The sequence below is a fragment of the Phoenix dactylifera genome, chromosome 3, assembly GCF_051530095.1.
Source record: "Phoenix dactylifera cultivar Ajwa chromosome 3, Ajwa_hap1_PhDact_Kaust_v1.1, whole genome shotgun sequence".
NCBI classification, from domain to species: domain Eukaryota; kingdom Viridiplantae; phylum Streptophyta; class Magnoliopsida; order Arecales; family Arecaceae; genus Phoenix; species Phoenix dactylifera.
In genome coordinates, this window is record NC_143192.1 from 44,475,400 (window position 1) to 44,497,898 (window position 22,499).

Genomic DNA, 22,499 nt, shown 5'->3' on the forward strand with positions numbered 1-22,499 from the left:
ATGTAATAATTGCAATAATCCTGCTTGAATATCCGGATGCAGATTAGAAATAACAAAATGTGGTCTTGGTGTTGCTCGGAGATAAGAGTGGACTTCTTAGAGAGTGGATAGGTTTTCCCTACCTGCTATATTATTTATTTATTTAAGTAATAGTGACATAGGTATAAAGTGGGTCGGATGAACCTGATATTCCAGCTGATTATTTGCAACCAAACTATTTTCCTAACATTTGCATCGACTTGAAATGTAGACAGGCTGATAGCTACTCCCAGTTGATTCTAAAATGAAAGGACATTTTGCCCGACCATAAGCTTTTGAGGTCTGTATTTTATTATAATGTTGATATGCTGATTGTAGTCCAAATTCAACTAGCTGAATATAATTAGGTACTTGTTAGCATAAAGATGATATATGCGCATGCATAAGATTTATGTTGCTTAGACAGAACTCAGGATTGGTTTGTGTTTTTTAAGCTAAACAGGATGAGAAAAAAAGATTTTGCAATTTCACTTTTTATTGTTATTCTTAGAAGAACTGGTACTTCCATGTTGTTGAATGAGAAGTGCACTTATAAAATGATCCCATGAAAAGTACATAACTGTTAAGAACAAGCATTTTTTTTCCAATGCAGCAGTTGCATGGCTGCAATTCTTGCTGGTTTAACCCAGCTATCTCCATTTCCTGTGTTTATTCCTTAGATATTTTTTTCCTCAGGAAATCTTCTCCTGAAAGTAATGTTGGAGGCACATGTTGAAGCTTTGCTTGACAGAATCCTTCGAATATTTCCCTTCTTGTACACTTCTTCTGCACCAAGGCTGGGGTGGGGTCATAAATTTTACCACATTGCTTGGTTCGATTATATGTATCCTAAAAAGAAGAACTTGAGCAAGGGCACCTGACAAAGATTTGTTGTTTGTTTTGTTTGTTCATGCAACCAGCTAACTTTATGTAATTTTCCACATTTTCAGAAATGTTACATCCATAGGCATTCCATAGGTACTGCTAGTTCGGATTGATCGTCCAAATGATTAATGGCTAACTAAGATGCATTGGCTGAGACTATTTTGTCTGCAAGTCTACTGCATAAGCCAAAACAGTGCTACTCATCATTCATAGCACCCCCCAGGATGATGAAAAATAGTTTACTACTGCCGACATTGTACTACCAGGCAACCTAGCAGTAGCCGTTGGTATATTTTAGGGGCAACTTCACAGTTGCTATCATTAAAGAAAGATTATGACACCAAAAGTTCCAACATAATGTCTCATCCCCTTGAACAGCATAAAAAAGTGAGATGTTCATATATAGACCGAACAGGTGAACCACATAATTAGAATAAGAGCTTGATTCTTGTTATCCCATCAATTAGCTTGCATACCTCAACCGACATGTTGCCAGTTCTCTCCTTCTAATGCTGCAATGTTATGGCTTAGCACCATGTTAATAAGCCAAGGCAAAATATCATGAAACTTTGACTATTGATAAACAGAACGATACACGGAACCATTGATAAACTTTGAGCAGGAGATGAATCTCACATTATAGAGCACATTCATCTGGTCTGAAAGATGTTTTGGATCATTTTCTTAGGAGAATTCTTTGCTGCAGACTCGAGTTCAAAAATCTCATCAGAGTTGAGGCGCCATCCAAGGGAACCCAAATTCTCTTCAGCTTGCTTGACTGTCTTCACACCAGGAATTGGAATGGTGCCCTTGCAAATGCACCAGTTTATTGCAACCTGCACAAAATTACCATTAACAATCCTACATAGATGAAGAGATAAATGGCTCCAGCAGGGAATCTTTATATTCTACAAAAAACTAAGATGATCACCATCTCAGTATTTTCACACAGATGTGTGAGAATTAAGCTATTAGTTATTTGACATAAACTAGAATGAGATGCTGCTTATTCAGAAGTTATCAGTTAGCCTATTTCTTCAGAAACTGCAATCACTGACCAGTAGTCCAATGTGTCAAAGCCACTAGTATGATCTTGCAATGATGATAATGACAAGGTCCCACATCGAAGAATTGTCACTAAATAAACAATGAAAGTTACTGGAGCAACACATATTCAATAAGTGATTGGAAGTGTGTAATATGATACTGGAAGGGGCACCAAAGAAAGTTGTAGGAAGAGACATCATCAGATAGTAAAATATAAATTTGAGGATTTGTACACTAAACTTGCTGGAAGGTCCTGGAACATGAAGGCTTCCTCGTATCTTTTATAGACAGGTTATAATTTGAAGAACCAGGAATAAAAATTTGTGAACCAAGAGTCATGTTTAGTATTAGTTGTACTAGGTAAATAAATAGATCGGGCTTGATAAGAGGAACTAAAATGGTGACAGAGATTAGGCTTGTATTATTTCTCCCTCATCCCATATTATTTGCAGACCTTTTTCTTGAGTGTATCACATCGACCTCTCTTTTCTATTGCCAAGCAACCACTTCATGATATAGCTCTACATGGCTGTCTAATATATAAATGAACTTTTCAATCATCATTTTAATTGTTTATGTAATTCTAGGCACTGTTATGTGGTTCTTGGCTTGAAATATATAGGTTCGCAGGTTCATGGTCAGGACTTACATCTTCAAATCAGATCTGGAATAGATCAACTCAGATGATGTGTTTTAATTTGTCTGGTTGATACTGAAGTGAAATGCATACTGATTCCTTAAAATTAATTAATTTCACATAGGAAATATGCCAACTTAAACCTGAAAACTTGTTCTCACTCTGGTCATCCATGAGCTACATTGAAGATCATCTTAACTGGCGTCTTGTTTTTGTTCTGCTCTCAGTTTTCCACTGACTGCCACAGCATTCTCTCAGATACTCTCGTACCATGTTCACAGAAAACTCTTCAGTGCCTAATGTTTTGATCCATTTAAATAATGAATAATGTAAATATGTAGTTCATAGTGAACCTCAATGAATGTGTATATGTAGTTCATAGTGAATCTCAAAGAACCCGTAAAGGCCTGCACAAATGAGAAAACGAAGCAAGTTAAAGCCAATACCTGTGACATAGTTTTCCGCCTCTTTTGTGCAATCTCTTTCAGTGAACTAAGCAATAGATCCAGACCAGGAAGAATCTGACGAAATAGAAAACCCCTGCAGTAGTATGGAAGCAACTCTATTTTTACACTGCCATGCAGCAATTCAAAATTCTGCAGCAAATCTATGATCTCATTACCGTGGTCCACGTGGAAGATTAGATGCAGTATATTTTCCAGTAAGCATTCCCAATCCAAGTGGACTATATGCAATCAAACGGATACCTAGAGAATCACATACTGCTTTCAACTCCAGTTGATCATTGCCCATGCTTAGCAAAGAAAATTGAACCTGCAACTTAAAATTATACTGATAAGTTGATAGCAACCCAGCAAGCGCAATATAATCTATCATGAAAAGACTGAAAACTTTTCGTAGAAGGAATTTAACTGAATCACCTGAGCTGAGCATAGTGGAACACCTCGAGAATTCAGGTAATTATGAATTTTAATAAGTTGCTTTGGTCCATAATTGCTGACACCAACAGCACGAACTAAACCCTATCAGATGCATAAATTCAAAGCATATGTTATATCACTTCACAGAATGACAAGAAGTTTTGATGGCTTGAATAATAAATGCAATAGATCAGGAGTTTTTTCCCCTCATGGTTCTATAAAAGATTGCTATTCATGTGTGACCAGACAAGACAAGAATAAAGGGGAAAATACAAACAATCAATCATTTCCACTGGAGTGTACTTTTATTTTTGAACATTTTAAACCTTTGTATGAGAAGTGCAATATGAGGTGATATGAAGCAGGAGAAAAGTTCATGGTCATGGACTTTCATATTTTATGGAATCAAGGGAATTTTTTTCCATCATTTTCCTATTAAAGTTTTGGCATATTATGTGTATGAAGAGATAGATTAAATATTTATTGGATTTATTTGAACAAACGTCAAGACGTAATGCATATTTGAATTAGTAATGCAGTTTGAAATGCCAAATCCTGCGCAATAAGGTGATGTTGATTCCAAATTCACAAAAGAAAACAAAAGAAGAAACTACTACAAAGTCACTATAATGTAAGGCAGAGACAAAAGCATGATGTCACTTCACTTTCCATAAAGCTTTGAGTTCCTAGCAACATGGACAACATTTGAAATTTGAAAATTTATTTAATTGCAAAAGATTAGTGTTGAGTATGTCTTAAGTTTACTAGTTCTAGAAGGTCGAGTCCATATCAGTTCTAGAAGGTCGACCTAGACATAAATTCAAGTCCACATCGACTTAGGACACCAGTTATATATTGGCCTAACTTGATTATTGTAGGAATACTAGTTCGAGTCTAAATCAATCTACTCTACCATATATATCCCTTGTAAATCCATAAGATGAGAGCAACTGAGTATCCTAGAGATCGGATGTATTGCAGGCTAGAGTTTGTGAAGTAATTTTGTATTCTGTAAACTCCAGTTTTTTTTTTATAGTGCAGCTTTTACATTGTCTCTGCTTATGGACGTAGGTCATTAGACCGAACTATATAAATATTGTGTGCTGTTGTTCTTCTCTTTTCTCTTTTTCTTCTTATTTCATTCTTCTCCCCACCTGCCGCAACAATTAGTTTTCCTTAAAACCATGGTCTATGAAACCAACCCAAACCGATGTGAAATCACTCGATTTTGCATGTTAGTTTGGCGCGTTCTGACCAAATTTGCCATGCCGAACTGAAAATTTTATATAATCCTTCCATGAATGAGTCTTAATCTCTCTCTCTCGTCTTATCTTGAAACCCTAGTCCCCTTTTGCTCCGGTGCCACAATTGCCAACCCCTGAGTAGCTCCTCCAACGGTCGCCCCCATTGATCTCCCCCATCAAACTCCCCCATTGATCTCCCCCATCATCGATTGCCCCCAGCATACACCCTAAACCCTAATCCCTAATCCCTCCTCAAGCATCACCCTCCCCGTCATCGTCAACCAGCTCCCCACCATGTTCGCCACCAACTTGGGCATGCACTACCTCCCTCCCTCCACCTCTCTCGCTCTCTCTATCTCTATTACGGTATGAAATCATATTGTACTAACCCAGTTCTGACCTCTCTCTCTATCTCTATTACGGTATGAAATCATATTGTACTAACCCAGTTCTGACCAGTATGGAACCCTGGACTTGTTCGCTTAAACCTTTAGGGGAAGTTGAGATTTTCCCCTACAAAGTGTTCAAAACACCTACCGTATTTGATTATTTGATCCTTAAACAACTGGAATATATACTTTTTCACTTCTCCCTCAGTGTTTAATCCTTCTCTTTAAGCATGTCCATGCTAGAACTCAAGGAAAGTTGACCTTTTCCTCTACAAGGTGCTTAAAAGCCTGCCATATTTGATTGTTTATCTTTAAAAAATGTGCGCATATGTTTTTTCAAATCTCCCTAGAACTTAATGACTTTCATTCCCTTCAAGCATATCACTATCTTTCCTTCCATATCTATCACCTCCAATATTTTTTTCCTTTTTCAAAAAGATTGTCCTTTAAGTATATGAACATGTTTTTCTTGCTTCATTAATAGCTTGTAGATGTTAAAGAGGCCCAGGGGGAAAGTGTTCATCTGCTCATGGTATTGGGCAATGAATAAGGTTTATATAAAATAAATTTCACTTCTGATCAAAGTGAAATTGAAACTCGAAGAAGACAAAAACAAATAAGTACTTGCTAATCACCTACTGAACCTTCCCCTTCTGGGCTACCTCTTATCTCTATTTCTTTTGCTTCCTAATATTTACCTCATTCTGAACTTAATCTCAGTAAAACAATAGCATGAATGATTGGGTGATACAAGAATGTATTATCTGACCTACATGTGAAGAAAAGCTTCTGGATCTCATCCAATAATTAGCTTAGACAACATATCTTCCCTCCCACCCAATTGATCTCAGCACACATATAAATTTTAAACTAGAGCTTCTACATTTGGAAACAACATCAGTAATTGCTGTTGAATATCATCAGCTATAATCCTCAAGTAACGAATATGGGACAATGTGGAAATTTTGTCAGGTTCATTCATCTACTTGTTTCAGAAGACACTTATCTCAGGAAATGCTTGAAAACATCTACAAAGAGAAATCAGACCTCTAAATCAGTTAAAAACTAGATCCTTCATGTTCATTATTTTCTTTAAAAGGTAACAGCAAGACCGAAATAGATGCTAATAGTTTGAACATATGATGAAAATAAAATGCTGACAGTGGCTGTACTTAAAAGTATATAACCTTCTCATACATTGCAACTAGCCCATCCCAGAGCGCCAACTCCTGCAAAGGAGCATAGTTTGCAGTTGACCAGTGCAACTGTCCTATTCCAATTTGCTCAAGTTGCAGTCGATCTAATGAAGACCTGCCAATATAGTAAAGAAATATAAGAAATATGCCAATTACCAGATAATGAAAAACAAATAATATCATAATTACAAAGAAATGATGCATTTATATGAATGGAAAGGGACATAAAATTAAAAATAACTAACCAACAGCTGTTAGCTCAGCTGGTTAGAGAAAGCTCTTGGGTTCAATCCAGGGTGGTGGGAAGTAACCACCACATTATTCAAAAGAAGGAAACTAAAAGAAAATAATTGAGTTGCATTTTAGGAAGATCAGCATAAAGTTATGAATGGTGACAATTATATGCACCCCTTTGTACATGTGACTCTTTGGTTGCATTAAGGCGGAGAAAGAAATCAGATTAAATCATTAAGTCATGCCAAAAATCCAGAACTTGAGTTCAATTTTTAGGAACATACTTCTATAACTTCTCTGACTTACATGTAGCTAAAAACTGAGGTGGGTTTATGTGTGTCTACATGTGTGTGTGCATCAAGCAGCAATCAGAGAGAATACTTGCAGGCTCTCACAAATTGTCCAGAAGTCAGGCGCCAAGGATATGCCGCAAACTTTGTAGCGATGACAATGTTATCTTGAATGTTGCTTGATCCTGAAATTCAAACAAATTAACCATGAACCTGGACAACAATAGCAGATATAGGTTTCTGTTGATGACATGAAAGAGAATTTTTGTTTAGGATATTCATATTTACTATCAAATCATAAGAATGTACTATATGAAAATAATGTTTATGTCAGCTGGTAAAAAGCATCAAAACATGAAACTCAGGAAAGTACTTTTCAAAGGCAAATATGCTTTATCAGTTAGAGAATATTGTAATCATTTTCTAGTATGCAACATGTTCATTTATCAAGGTACACTATATTGCACGTTTACCTCCAACATCATAAGTTCATGTCCTTAGCTAATTTCAGTGTGGCTAACCTTGGAACTCACGAATGAATTTTCCAAGAAGCTTTTCACTTTTCCCATTTAATCTTCCAGTCCCATAAGAGTCAGCAGTATCAAAAAGAGTTATTCCATTCCTCAGTGCCAAATTAAATGTCTCCTGCAAAACACCATCCATTTGTTCCTGATAACCCCAGAGCAGCTGGTTTCCCCAAGCCCATGTTCCAAATCCCATTGGAGAGACAGATATTGGACCGACTTTAACCTAAAATGAAGTGAAACAAAAGCAATTCATCATCCAAAAGAATAGAAATGCAAGACCCTTGTTTGATGGGAACAGAACTACTTTTGTTTTTTTCAAGTAAACATGCTAAGTCAATGAAATATATAATATTTAAAAGTGAAAATCTGTTGTGCTTACAATCAGCACTACAAGGTTTACTTCGAAAATATTAAACTAATCCAACATGAACAAACAAAAGTGCTTTTTCTTTGGGCTGGTTATTTCTATGACATAACAAAGGAAGCATGGAATGCCGTACCGGCCCGTACCGGCCCGTACGGGCCGGTACGTACCGGTCCGGCCGTGGACCGGTACCGGAACGGATAAAAAACCGGTATTTCCCGGTTTTTTATCCGAACCGGCCGGTACGGGTGCGTACCGGCCGGTTCGGAGCCCGTACCGGCCGGTACCGGCCTCGTATCGGTGCGAACCGGCCGGTTCGCACCAGCCGGTACGTACCGGACCGGACCGGTACCATACCGGTCCGGCCGGCCACCGGTACGCCGACCGGTACCGGTACGGCGGACCTTGAAAGGAAGTCTATTATAAATTAATAAGTAACCCACTTGCTGCCTTGAACCAACTCGAGTTATTGTTTTGACCAACTAGTTCTGACTACTAACAGGATAGAGAATCTAGCAAGTGCATGTAGAGTATATAGGCATGGAGAAATGTAACGACAAATTTTAATGGAAACCCCTATATGAGGTGTGAAATTGTATGGGTTCTGGGCAAGATTAGCCAATTCATTGGAGTTTGCTCGACACCACCTTTGAAATTCTTGTTCTTGGTACATTCTTGCAATGAATTAGGCTGAATTCAACCGTTTAAGAAAAGGATTAGGATATCCCACTCTTTCAAAATTCAAAATATATGGAAAGAGGAAGTAAAACTAACCTTTTCCCATGGCCAGAAGAGAGGTCCGAGTCGAGGAGGAAATCTAAGAGACTTGCCCACCGAAGAGGACTCCTGGGGTGTCTCAATTGACGCCCTCCACCCGCTGCTTCTGCGAGGAACGGCAGCGAGAAATCCGGGTGCTATCGGTGAAGATAAAGCCATGGCGGTGCTCTCCAATTTCTGCGGTCGCCGTGGGAGCCTTCATTTCACGAGAGAAGCGATGAGGTGAGGGTGAGGACGCCTCGGCCTCGGCGGCGGATCCTTTGCAACCCGGGTCGTAGGTGTTTTTACAACGAGAACACATGGCATATTTTGATAGGCAAGCAAAGAATCTACAAGGGATGCCGTTTTTGTAGGAAAGAAAAGCTGCTCTGCCACGTGTGTTAATTTTTAGATTTGGAATCAGGCAGCCCATTCTTGGGTCTATCCACGAAGCAGCCAAGACGCTGAAGCAGATCGAATTGGGAATCTGATTCGGTTGCATATCACCCTAGTAGTAGTCCGCATCCAAAATTTGGATCCATGGCTTTGGTTAGGCCCGAATTGAGCAAGAATTCTCACCGATACAAATGTTACACCAAAAAAAGCTATATTTAGATAGCCATCCTATCATTTATCTCAAAAATGAAAGATTGTTACCCATCTATGACCTTCTCTATCATCCAAGATAACTAATAAATGTTCATCTTCAAGATGAATGCTCTTACAATTATCTAAATACATACAATTCTCTACTGTGCAAAACATGCAAGAGGATGCCAAGAATTTGCATTGAATTTCTTATGAATCTTAAATGCATGAGAATGAATTAATATGCTCAAAAATTACAAATAGAAATACAAAGCAAAAAAAATCTCTAAACAATAGTTTCATAAAAGCTTTGTTCACAAATGAAGAGGGCAGCACTCTAGCCTTCAAAAATGGCCTGACCACCTGAGAAGGAGAAGAAAGGGAAGCTAGAAGAGTGCATGGGAATAACAAGGGAGAAGGCGGACAAGAAGAGAAGCCTTAGGTGAGAAGCCAGCCATTTTGCTAAAACAATAAGTGGATGAGGATGGGTCTATGGGCCACAAGAGGTGATGAGTGCCTAGTGATTAGGGGCATCAAGAGATTGATTGATGGAGGCACCATAGGCTCGAAATTCTTCCAGAAAAAAAAAAAGAAAATCACTATTTACATATCAACTACTATGAACCTTAAAACTATACATAGTGCTTGTTTTGCCTGTTACATATTTGCTAACCTATTTACTAACATGTTGTGATTTTACTAAATGGAAGGTTTTTCTTTTTTGTTTAAGCCAGCTTTGATGGAGGGTGAGTTAAATAACCTATTCCTGTTCGCTCTCCAAAACGATCAAACCCTTGAGTTGGCGGCGGTGCAATGTCTTAGATATGCATTTTCTTTTCAGAAAAGTGTTTTATTGAACATCTTTTTCCCCTCCAACGTCTTATTTGAAGGGTAGAGTTATGAAACATTAATGTATCATTTGTGCCTAATTTCTATTTCTCCATGGGTTGTTTTGCTGATAATTTTAACCTTGAATCATTTACTCTTGCGAAATATTGTGGACGAGTGTTGCGGCCTTGCAGTCTTTCTTCCAAAATATTGTACCTTTTAATTTATATAGATATACTTATACTAGATTTATATAATCCACCTATTTTACCCCATATATATATATATATATATATATATATATATATATATATATATATATATATATATTGTGGGAATAAAGGATCCGATCTTAGTCCCACATCGATTAGATGACGGAGAGGTCTGTTCCTTAAATGGAGGGAGGCTACCTACCCCTTTCTCTTCAGAGGCGTTATCTGCGGGGCAAAACCGTGCATTGGGAAGAGACTATGAAACTCCCTTTAAAGCGGACAATATCTCTGAGGAAAAACAGTCGCATCCTCTGTCTAAGACCGGTGGGGACAAGGTCGGAGGGCAGCAGATCTCCCGTAGCGCTAGACACGCGGGCCGGAGGGCAGCAGATCCCCCATAGCGCTAGACACGCGGGCCGGAGGACGATCTCCCTTGACCTCATCAATAGTGCTTTCGTTGAGAGCCCTTGACCCCGGCACAGATGACAGACCCCTCCGCTAGAGGGGCTATGTTGTAGGAATAAAGGGTCCGAACTTAATCCCACGTCAACTAGATAGCGGAGAGGTCTGTTCTTTAAATGGAGGGGGGCTATCCCTTTCTCTTCAGAGAGGCTTTTTATGGGGCAAAATCGTGCGTTGGGAAGAAATTATGAAACCTTATTCAAAGCGGACAATACCTCTGAGGAAAAGCAGCCTCCGCTGTCTGAGACCGATGGGGGCGAGGTCGGAGGGCAGCAGAGTGCTGGACGTGCGGGCCGGAGGCCCATCTCCCTTGACCTCATCAATATATATACTTTTTACTCTTCTTTTTCAACAGAGATAATGAAAAATATGTGTTAGGAAGGGTCCATGCTCTGCATGGAGCCCCAGTATCTTCCCTTATATGACAGGGGCGGCATTCTATTTCTTGGCCCATTTACTCGACCCAACTCTACGGCCCCATCCTTTCCTCCTATGCCTCCTACGTACCGACTCCCCCTTCGTCCCGTCTTCCCTCGGATTCGGCGATCTTCCTCAAATTACTTGCTCGCGTCTGCACCCCCCACCCCCCTTCTAACTTCACTCTGTTCCTTGCTCTCTCTGATCTTTGGGTGTCTCGATTCAACTTTCGGTGGAATGAACTCAATCTACTCATTGGTCGGCCACATTGCCAAGATTCACGCCGCCGAAGTCAAAACTCACGGTCTCGAAGGTACCTCCTCCTCCATTTCTTGCGGCTAGCGTCAACATCTGTGATGCCGTGATACTCTAGTTTGTGCTTGGGTTTGATTTTTTTAAAAAAATTGGCACAGTATTTTATCTAGGCCTAATTTTAAATGGGCACTAGATAAGCATCACATTAAAGGGACATAAAGCTTCAAATGTGCTCCGAATGCCACCTGTATTGTAGTCACTATTTCATCTTCATGTGTACTACTTATTCAAAGATTTTTCAAGTTTTCTAATGGTCCATGAGTTGGTTTTCGTTCTCCACCCGCAGCTTCTCTTACCATGAAATTTCTTATTACGACTTATTGAACACGTATATAATTTGCCCGTTGTCTTCATAGCCAACATCATAATGTCATGAAACATAGGATTATTTGGAACATACCATTAACCATTTACTTTTCTAGTATGCATACACACACACACACACATATATATATAGGCATTTCAACAATTTGAAAGAAGAAAAGTAATCGTTATTATCGAGAACCCTTGTTTTCCAAAACTTTTCTTGCATTTCTTAATCTCATCCAAGGTCAACTACTGGTACGATGGTTTATCTCTGTCTTTTATCTCTGTTAGCTAGATTCTAGACCATCAATGTTGTAGTTTTTTGGTCTAAATCGATGCATTCTTATTTGAAAAGGATTACCATACTTCTGGTAGCGGTTGTTTCAACATCTCGTCGCCGAAGATATCATACGAGCTTTGCTTGAGCTAAAGACTTAGCTTGCTTAAAGGTCGACAATTATGTTGTTAATTTTCTGAATTTTCTCCATTTTAAAGAATAACATGGAGCAAAAAGGTAATCTGTTCACTTATAGGGGACATACTACATCTGGTACAGACATGGGAAAGTTCAAAGACTCTGAAACCAAAGGGTTTGGTTTATAATTGGCAATTTATAATAAATCAGCAGTACAGTTTAAAGAAAGGAAACCAGTGGAGAGGAACATCATTGTATGAGGAAGAGGGAGGTAGAGTCTTTGGATGGAAAAGGAATAAGGGATGATGATAAAAGTCAAGTGTCCTCAACTAAATGCAGGAAAATGACCCTTACTTCCACAAAAATGGTGACACCAAAGAGCTAGTGACAGAAAAAATTGGTGGTTTATTTGGAAGAGCCCAATGTTTGCAGTTTTGAGGCTAAGAGTCGTCTACTCTTGCTCTCTCCGGCAAATCAAGGGAATAGCACTTGGAAGAATGTGATAGCAGTAGGTTAAATGGGGTATGCTGGGAATAAATTTGCCTTCGATAATTCTGTAGTTGATGCCTTGATGGATACCTATAGGTGTTTGTTGATAGGCCTTGCTATGTTTCTATGCTTGTTGGTTCTGCTGCTATCCATATCTGGGGCGTTAGATGGATGCTGCTGTGGCCTTGTTGGCTAATGGTGTCATTCCATATCATGGTGCCGTGTGGTCGGATTCTTTTCCTGGAGAGTTGCTTGGCTTTTGGTGTATAGTGTAGCAAACTTCTGCTTGGGGAGTTGCTTCCTAGTTGAGACCTTGCACATATGCATGCTGTTTACACTTGGTAATGGCTTGGTTGGACGGCATTTCCCACTGCCAAGGAGTCTCTGGCATGGGGGTCCTATCACTTTTATATTTGGCCTAGTGGCTGTTGCATCATTAATGATTTTTTTTTTTTTTTGGCTTTGGTCCATTAAGTTCTTTTTTTTAAAAAAAAAGTTTGCATGAAGATTCTTTAAAATATACAAAATTATATGAATATCCTTGTAAAATTGCTATTTGTATGTATACTCTCATAAAATACTTAATTTATATATATAACATTTTTTTCTTTCTTTTTTATATCTGTAACCATATCATCTAACGCCGTTCAGAAAAAAATGATTTAATTCTAAAATGACTAAAATATTCTTACCGGTAGACGTACAAAAAAAAAAAATTTATAAGGATACACATGCAAATAGCAACTTTAGGAGAGTATACACTTAAAAAGATAATAAGAAATGATCAAAATTTAGTAAAAATAATTTAGTTGTTCTTAATTTAAAAAAAGTGGTAAAAAAAATAATATTATCATGTCACATAATTTCATGTTAATATCAACTCTTATAGAATGAATCATGTTGCTTTTACGAAATTATCGCTTCAAAAACAAACAACAACTCAATATTTACAAATCACTAAAAAATATTTTACTAATCTAAGCATCTATAATCATTTTAAATTTGATATGTTTTAATCTTTTAAAAATAATAAAGAATATATAGATGTTATAGATTCAATAATCATAATTTTATCAGTATCAAATGAAGAATTGCATTACTAAAATGACCACCAAATATTGCAACTTGATCGAGTCATGATCTTAAAAAAGAAAATTGACAATATGGCTTAATCTTTTTTTGACTGCTCGATCTAACTAAATCATAAAAAACTTAGCAAGTTCTAGCTGAGTTCTGGTCTTTTTTTTAATGGACTTTTTGAACATATACCCTTCTCAGTATAAGAAATTGCATAAATACCCTCGTAAAGTTGCTATTTGCGTATATACCCTTATATTTTTTTTGCATATCTACTCATAAGAATATTTCAGTTATTTTAGTTTTAAGCCATTTCCTTTTTAACAATGTTAGATGGTATGGGTACATATACAAAAAAGAAAAAAGAGAAGAATATACATGTAAATAATAATTTTACGAGGGTATTCATGCAATTTTATATATTTAGGAGGGTATACATGTAATAAATCTTTTTTTTATCTTGATTGTTTCATGTTGGTTGAACAGAATTTTGGCTTTAGTGAAAAGAATTCTACTTTTAAAACTAAGACAGAGGGTTAGCTATTTTAATTTATGACAAAAGAAGTCATATCTCTACTGTGGCCAAAATAGCAGTATATAATTGACTAGGCAACCACTAGCAGAAAAACCAAAATTGGTCCATTCTAGTCTAGTATTGCCCAACTTTCTTCATGGGAAAAGAATGACTTCTATAATTATGTGGAAGAATTTAAACTTAGTTGAGTCCTATCTGCATTTCTCTTCTGGATCTTCTAAATTCTTCTAAGGTGTGCAAAGTGCTGATCATTCTTTGCTTGAAGAGAACTTGGTTCTGATGAATTGACCTTTATATATGTTCTATTTGTTGTTGTTAACTATGTCATCGTTAACACCTACCAGCTTTAGCGCACTTTTTTGTTCTTTTCATTTGGCAATATGTTGTAGATAGCCTGCTTCTCAATTTCTTCATGTGCATATTCAACAAATGATTAGCACCGACACTTTTTTTTATATATTCTGTGCCAACTGTCCAATCTTTAGGCTGTTCAAGTAATCATCAATCCAAGTAAGACAAGAAGAGGTTGATCAATGGGAGTACACTTGGTAAAAGCTGGTTTCAGGGCATCTTCCTTTGATTGGTGGATATAAATATGATAGGGATGCCTTCTAAGACTTTTATCTTCATATTGGTAGATCATGTGGAAGTCATGGCCTCCATTCTCCACTAGGAGAGAGGTTGGATCATAACAGGCTATAGAGGATTGTCACACGAGGGATTTATGATGCATCATGTAAGTTTACTTTGGCTTGAGGGAGATTTGTGCCTTAATGGCAGATCCTCACTTGTTGGGCTTGGTTATTATATAGAAGCTGGCTGCTGGGGATTATGGACATGCTTTATTTAAGATTGATCATAACTGTTCTTCACTTGCTGATGGCAATCGGTCATAGCATCTCTCTGCCCGAGTGAAGGTTTGCTTAAACTTAGCCCTCGTCAACCCTGCTTGCACACATGCACTCAACTGGGAGCTTAATTCCTCGGCTCCTACGTTGTTCTACTTAGTCTTTTTATGTTCTTCCTCATTGACTCTCTCAAAGGAAGTTAAAACTCGAAACCAGATCATTCTGAGTTCTATTGGACTATTTCTAGTCCTGATCATTCTGAATTCTCCTGGAATATTTCTCGTGCGATCTCGAGGTTCTCTAATACTTCTTCGAAAATTATCCTCTTATAGATCCTTGGCATTCTCTTATGTATATAGCATGCAAGGGCAACCAAACACTTGTTCACGAATCTAAATAGCAGAGGATAAATAGCATAATACCATTCGTACTGGTGTACTTATAATGCAATGCTGAAGACTCATTTATGAAATATTTGTGATCATTTCAGCATTATTCCTCTAATCCTCTCTCTCTCTCTCTGCGCGCGCGCGCGTATGTCGAGAATATGCAGCAGTATGCTTTAAAATCGACATGTCCTTGCTTTATAGAATCCTATTCATCTATCCCTTAATTTTTTTTCTCGCTGGTGCTGCAGGACTCATGCAACCATCAGGGGCTGCAAGATCGGAGTTACTGATTTCATAACTTCAACCAGGTAGATAATCATATCTTGATTCAGAGTTTAATATTATGGTTAACAAAGTCAAGGAAACTCTTACACCTTTCACCTAAAGCGCTTGCAATAACTAAAATTAAATGATGCCCTTGGATCTTAATGCTTCGTACGAGAGGTCAGGACCTGATGACCGTTCTCAGTCCTGAAGCATCGTACCCTTGTGGCCCAAGGTGGCCTTGCGTGCTTGTTGCTTGCTCGAATCTGTGGCTTCTGTGCTCAAGTGCAGAACATTAATTTATACTTCATAGCAGACACAGCAAGCGCAGTCGATTGTCGAACACAATGCTTGCCATTTTTGGAGTGAATTTGGGAAGCATCAGGCACATTACTCGCAGTCGATTCTAACTTGCAAGTTTATTTACTCTGATTACACTGGGATGATCACATAGCATCAGAAATTTTATGCACCGATATGAAAGGTATTTTACAAGAGCATTTGGAATTCTAATCCGACTCCAAGCAGCAGCTTGACTCTATTTGCTCTATGGTTTACATGTTCCGCGGCGACGGGGCTCTATTCTGTCAACGGCCAAAACTCCCACCACTCAGAAGCGGTGGCGCAGCACTGCTCTGGAGAACTGCTGCAGTTGAAATCGGACGGTTTCCCGAGGGAAGTCAGGTAGTCACCCTCAGGTTCGCCCATGTATAAGCGGTCTGCTTCTTCCTGATCGAAAAAGCTCGGCTTCTTTTCTTCACCAGCTGAACACACCAAAAAGCAGGGCCTTGCATCCTCTCTCTGATTGCGATTGCCGCCGTCGGAATCGTCGTCGTTGCTGCTCTCTTCTGTTGGCTTCTTCAGCAATTCAGTCAGCTTCTGCAGCTGTTCGCTCGCAGAGAAACCATATCATCGCAGGCCTTGCAAGACCTTTAGAAAGCTGGAAGCTCTGAGGACAAAAAAAGCAAGCGGTTCGTTACCTGTTTGATGAGAATTTGCTTCTCTTTCTTGAGGGACTCCACGCTGGAGAGCAAGCTGTCGTGGTCAGCTCTGAGGGCGGCGTACTCTCTCTCGAGCTGCTTCGACTTCCACCGGGCTCGCTTGTTCTGAAACCATATCGCAACCTGGCGAGGCTGGAGGCCGAGCTCCTTGGCCAGCTGCAGCTTCTTCCGGGGCTCTAGCTTCGCTTGAGACTCGAAGATGGATTCGAGGGACTTTATCTGCTCTTCGCTGAACCTCCTCTTCTTGTCGCTCCTCGACTTCTCGAGAAGGGGATCCATGGAGATGTAGGAGGACTAGGCTTCCCCTGCTGCAGAGTAGTTCTCACTCTCCCATCTCCCAGCTGCTATTTTAATCTTCTCTTTTTTTTTTTTTTTATCGACTTATCCTTCGCCTCTCTTTTATACTGGAGCGAGGGAGAAGAGTGAAGGGGATTCTCTTCTCCTGAAGGGGCGGCGAGGGACTTGTAGAAGGTTCTGCTGCCAATGAAATTGAGGAAGGTGGATGCTTGTAGGGGGAGAGTTATTACATGACTGGGTTTATGTGAATTCCTACGATGCAACCTGCAAACCAATCGAAACATACACCGTGGGGAGCTTAGCTTTCCCGACATCTCTGTCAAGGAGCCGGTTGCTTGCGTGCCTGGTTCTCTATCTCTCAATCTCTCTCTCTCTCTCTCTCTCTCTCCAGGTGGCAAAGCAGCTTTGTCTTTTTCTCTCTCGCTATGTTAAGTTGCATCTGTGATCTTTATCTGAAGCTGGGGTGCTTTGAACCTCCGTGAACCTAAGCGATCGTTGACCTACCAGGAATCAGGGATCGTAGAACCCCTTCGGCTTGTTGGAAGAAACGGATTTCTATATTTTTATATCATAGCTATCTCAAAATTTCAGTTTATGTCAGTTGAGAGATGAGAGAAGAAATACAGTATGAAGAACATATTACCATACCTATTGTTGCAGTAAAAACAAGATTATATTTCTTAATTTTAAAAATCTGCAGCATGATAGGCATTAATGAGGCTATTTATACTTAAGACCTGAGGTCCATGTTATCTTATTCTCTGCTTTTATTTATATTTTTATCTTATTTCACTAAAACTTGCAAGTATAATGGTGTCTTTGTCCACAAAAAAATTAACCAAGAAAGACTTCATAGTGAGAGCATGACAGTAAAAAAGAGTTTAATATATATATATATATATATATATATATATATATATATATATATATATATATATATATATATATATATAGCTAATGAACTCTTTATCATATTACTATAAATTGATATTGACATTGAACATGATTTAACCATGGTGTAGTGACAAATGATTAGATGTTAGGTTTGGATGGTATCTTTTACATGAAAGAATGATTGTTCTTTTTTTTGCAACATTAATCGTTGGATCATATTCCATGCAGATCTCAGAGTATTTTGAATTTTTCCTTTCATCTATCTGCATAGATTTTGTAGTAGCTATTGTGCGATCCAACGGTGCATATTGCTAAAAAAAAAAAAAAATTGGATCATCCAACTAGGAGAAGTGGAGGAGGTGAGAGTAAGGGCACCCTTACGAAGGTGATCGGATCACAATGGTTTTCTACAGCAGAGAGCTCTGCGGTGCAGCGGATCACATCGTGGGGCACGAGTACAGACGGCCTGGTTGCCAAGGTGATCGGATGCCAATGGTATTATTATTATAATAATTACAAGGTCGGGGTGGCGTGTATGACAGCGATGGCGTCCGACAAGATGCCGCAGAGCCTCGTGGACCAAAGGAAAGAGGACGCGTGTCGATGGAGAGCCAGCCGTTCGCTGCCTCTGGTCGGGGAGGTGTATGTCGTGTAGCCTGCGTGCACGTGGCAGGCCGTGGGGGCATTCGGGCACGCTGTCCCGGTCAACGTCTCCGCGGTTGGTGCCGGGTCCCGCTCGCCCTTTGTCTCCATCTCGGTGATGTCTGCCGACGCGGTCCTGCCTATTTTTAACAATTGGAGGATTCTTTATATTCTTTAGCGCGTATTTTTATATAATAAAATTTACTTATACAATATATATAGCATCAAGATTATTTTAGTATTTGGATATTTAGATTTAAAATAAATAAAGATCAATTCAATTATAAATTTGCAAAACTTACATACATACATATATGTTGTGATTCAAATTTGGCCCGAGGGTGACCACGCCGGAGGAGTTGGGAGAGCTGCTGATTGAGTCAGTGAAGAGATTCCACCTTCCGTGTGCCGGCGTACCTACACAAAGCCTCACCGGTGATTCTAGTGAGGGTCTTTCGATGCTTAAGTTAGCGTGGAGTTTTTGTTGGCCCAAAAAAGATCCTTAAGCGTTACCTAATGGGACTATTTATAGTCCTCGCAGAGGTACCCAGGTGGAGAAAGTATGTCCCGTCCTCATCATGGGAGGAGATGGCGTACAACCAGAGCTTGCTTAAGGCACACGGTGTAGGCCGTTCCTATGAGCGGCATGACGTTGGCAGATGTGGCAGGGTATGACCCTTAACAATAGGGCATAGTCCTTAATTGATATGTCGTGGTGTGGCCAGCAAGCAAAGCATGATACGGTGAAACTGCTGTAGGGCGTGGCCGTAGCATATAGACAACGAGATCGGCTTAGCCTTTAGTGGGGGCTGAGGTTGGCTCGTCCTTTGGTGAGGTCCGAGCTCGGCCTCGCTTCTAGCAGGGGCCGAGGCTGGCCTGGCTCTTTAACGGGGTCTGAGGTCTGCTCGGCAGGAGTTGAATAGCCCCACGCTGGGGCAAGACGTATGTGGGCGTAGGCGCACGCATGGATGCGCGCGTGGATGTGGTCATGGGCAAGATCGAGCTCGCTTGGAGGCCGCAACACATACTTGACGAAGTCAGCTAGGTGAGCTCTGAGGTTGGGCCGACTTGGGGGCCGCAACATATGTTTGATGAGGTCGGCTCCACGGACTCTAAAGTCGGCCCAGCCTCCTCGGCTCTTAGTTGACTCTGCAGGGCGCCCACATTCAGATCTGGGCGTCATTGCTTGCGGTCAATGTTATCAACGTAGATACCTGGCGCTCCGAGCTCGGGTCGAAGCACGTCACGGAGTATACCTATTGCCCCGAGCTTAGGCCCGAGACGTCATGATGTCACGATATAAGGTTGCTGCGGGTCGTGGCAGCGACTTGATTTGTGGGAAGGGGTCGAGGTCTGTCTCTTCGACCTGCTCGGCTCTGAGGTCTGCTCGGCCGGAATTGGGTGACTTCATGCCGAATTAGGGCGATCCATTTTGCCTCCCATCAATATATGTATATACACACACACACACACACACACACACACACACACACATATATATATATATATATATATATATATATATATATATATATATATATATATATATATATATATTAGGTATCTTAGGTTGTTTAAGATTTGAGTCTCATGATTTTTACATGAACTAGAATCGCATCAATACAAAAATTACCTGAGCCAAGCTTTTGAGAGTAGATCATTCAAGATTCAAACTCAGCACCTCCAACTCATGAGAGAAGACATGATCATTTATTCATAAAATCATGTGCATGTATATAATTTATAAATGTAATGCTATGCACTTGTTGGCATGTTTTTGGCAAATGTATAATTATTACTTTCACCTTTTGCCAATTCAGTATGATGAATGAAGAGCACACCAGAATTAAACTTCTAAAATCACCACATAAATTCAAAACAAACGGGATTGAAGAAACGTTATCTCTGTAAAGAAAGTTCTCCAAAAGTTTTATCACAATGTTAGAAGTCAATCTCTTCGTACAATGCATTAGAAGCATGTCCTCTAACTTCGATAATAAACCCGATATAAAATTAATATTTGATACCATCTTCAACAAAAAAAATTATAGAAAAATCAAATATTTGCTCGTTAAATTTTTTTTCCATGAATCCCTACGAAGGTTGACATAATCCAATTAGTCATAGTACCTTCTAATTGTACCTTGTGCTATATCATCCTTTCTAGATTGGAGAGAATTCATCCTCAAATTGGATTCTTCATCAAATGTATTGCCATGATACAGCACAAGATACTTGACACCAAACACATTATGGTGCAACTGAGTCACTAGCTTTAAGTGGTAGATATTATCAATTGATCTTCTTCATGATCTCGCAAGGTCAAATCTTGCGGAGAATGAGCTTTCACCATGAGCTTTCCATGTTTTGTAGTCGGTAGGCATTCCCTATTAATGACAACCCACATATAGTCATCGGTCTTAAATATCACCCTATAGCTATGCTCATCCACCTGTTCCAAGGACGGCTATTCGATTCTTCAATCCTATCACAAACTTGAGCACATATATTCCGAAGTCTTAGCTCGTGAATTTATTAGCTCTTACAAAGCTTAGCATGGTCTAATTGATTATACCACCCAAATAAATTGCTCAAGAAATTTTGCTAATAGAGTCTCATAGTGTGGGTTATGAAACGTCAAATAACAAATGGGTTTATCTAATCATGTTTTGTTTTCTATGTCGAAGCTATCTCAATTATGTATTAAGAAGTATTAGACGGGAGTCCCTCATTCCCTGAGACCAAGTTTTGTTTGGTCAATTGGTGCCAAATGCTGGACATCATGGAACTATCTAAATTCTTATTTATGACGATCTATTGAGTGATAATGGGAATTAACAAAGGCACTGTTATTTTGTGGGGTAAGCATGCAATACTAAAAATATTATCGAGAGAGATAAATGATGATGGATGAGTATCTAAAAAGTTCGTGTTTAGATCAGTGGTGGAGATTTGTGTTCCTCCAACTTTAACAATCTATAGAATACACTTCAAGAAAAAAAAAAAAATCTCCACAATAAACAACGCAAGATCTCTACTTTGATTAGACCTTTGGATAAGGCTATGAGTCTCGCCTCTATAAGCACACTTTTTTTTCTTCTGAGGTAAAAGCAGGCTAAGCCACCTTACCTCCATAAGCACACTTGTTTTTAATTTCTATTCTGATAAAATATTTCAGAAAAAGAAACAGAAGGAGAACACAGGTTTAAAAAGAAATCTCCCACTAATCACTCAAAAAATTGTATCCATTATTCAAAATCTTAATCCCAAGCATTTCGTTTTTTGGTAGAAATCCCAAGCATTTCATTACGAGAAATTTAACTCAAGAATAACAACTATTTGTTGAATTTCTCTTTCGTTTCGAATAAATCGCATGCATCAAATACTATTTTCCCATAAACTTTGCTGGTGCGAGGTCACGGGACATTAAGCCGGCTCCTGTTTCATCACGATAAGGCATTAAGCGAGGGGCTAGAAATGAACTGGGTCGATCTTTTCATATATAGGCAAAAGGGGTCATTCATTCTCTTATCCTTCACTCAAACAAAGACAATGGCCGGAGAATTATGGTTACCCCCTATCAATTGCATTGGTGGACTAATCCACCTCGAAGAAAAAAAAAAGAGAGAGCAAAACTTGCCCACCCGTCGCCATCCAGCTTCAATTGTATCAGGGCCGAAAGCAATCCAAGAAGAAGAAGAGATCAAAAGCAACAAGACAAGCCCGCCACAAGCATCTTAAGTTTAACGACGCTGAGAAATGGACTATGACCCGAAGAAGGGATGGTTATTGGGGATGGAAATAAGAGATAAGGCTCCCGAAGTAGATCGCATGACCTTTTCACCGTACGGTATTACTTTTGCTAATTATTGGTGTATACATCTGTTGAAAAAATACAATCAAAAAATAATAATACCGCATACTTTGTTTTCTTTTTGTATAATTAAATGAGATATCACTCATTAAGCAATAACAATCTTTACAATCTACTCAAGCAATTAACATGTGAAATAATCAAGCAATCCACGCACAAAAAGCAACACAATTTTTAA

General features: G+C 39.1%; 2 protein-coding genes and 1 long non-coding RNA gene across 7 annotated transcripts; 1 reads left to right on the top strand and 2 right to left on the bottom strand.

The window, feature by feature from the left end:
* Window positions 1–1,193: 1,193 nt before the first annotated feature.
* PLR1 (NAD(P)-linked oxidoreductase superfamily protein) lies at window positions 1,194–8,773 on the bottom strand. 2 transcript variants are annotated; one of them, XM_008793401.5, is made up of 9 exons: window positions 8,487–8,772; window positions 7,343–7,571; window positions 6,913–7,006; window positions 6,289–6,412; window positions 3,469–3,570; window positions 3,210–3,361; window positions 3,034–3,127; window positions 1,540–1,739; window positions 1,194–1,415 (listed from the first exon to the last, which is right to left on the bottom strand). In XM_008793401.5, the coding sequence occupies exons 1-8, from the start codon at window positions 8,646–8,648 to the stop codon at window positions 1,554–1,556; spliced, it is 1,143 nt and encodes a 380-aa protein (XP_008791623.3). In that variant the 5' UTR covers window positions 8,649–8,772; the 3' UTR covers window positions 1,194–1,415; window positions 1,540–1,553. The 2 variants fall into 2 exon arrangements, 1 of the variants encoding a protein (XP_008791623.3); XR_604300.5 differs by lacking the exon at window positions 1,194–1,415 and adding an exon at window positions 2,731–2,883 and having other exon boundaries at window positions 1,463–1,739; window positions 8,487–8,773.
* Window positions 8,774–10,934: 2,161 nt separating this feature from the next.
* LOC148714401 (uncharacterized) lies at window positions 10,935–17,083 on the top strand. 4 transcript variants are annotated; one of them, XR_015976458.2, is made up of 3 exons: window positions 14,318–14,848; window positions 14,925–15,029; window positions 15,598–17,083. It is a non-coding gene; the product is annotated as an uncharacterized LOC148714401 (long non-coding RNA). The 4 variants fall into 4 exon arrangements; XR_015976459.2 differs by lacking the exons at window positions 14,318–14,848; window positions 14,925–15,029 and adding an exon at window positions 10,935–11,288; XR_015976456.2 differs by lacking the exon at window positions 14,925–15,029.
* Window positions 16,016–16,893, bottom strand: LOC103708469 (homeobox-leucine zipper protein HOX6-like). The gene is made up of 2 exons (XM_008793403.5): window positions 16,594–16,893; window positions 16,016–16,498 (listed from the first exon to the last, which is right to left on the bottom strand). The coding sequence occupies exons 1-2, from the start codon at window positions 16,891–16,893 to the stop codon at window positions 16,193–16,195; spliced, it is 606 nt and encodes a 201-aa protein (XP_008791625.2). The 3' UTR covers window positions 16,016–16,192.
* Window positions 17,084–22,499: the final 5,416 nt, after the last annotated feature.

Coding starts and splice junctions, on each gene's coding strand:
- PLR1 (XM_008793401.5), bottom strand. CDS start 8,648: ATGGCTTTATCTTCACCGATAGCACCCGGATTTCTCGCTGCCGTTCCT. Junction 7,572..8,486: donor TCTTCTGGCCATGGGAAAAG/GTTAGTTTTACT, acceptor ACTTCATTTTAG/GTTAAAGTCGGTCCAATATC. Junction 3,571..6,288: donor TAGTTGCAATGTATGAGAAG/GTTATATACTTT, acceptor TGCATCTGATAG/GGTTTAGTTCGTGCTGTTGG.
- LOC103708469 (XM_008793403.5), bottom strand. CDS start 16,893: ATGGATCCCCTTCTCGAGAAGTCGAGGAGCGACAAGAAGAGGAGGTTC. Junction 16,499..16,593: donor AGCAAATTCTCATCAAACAG/GTAACGAACCGC, acceptor GCGAGCGAACAG/CTGCAGAAGCTGACTGAATT.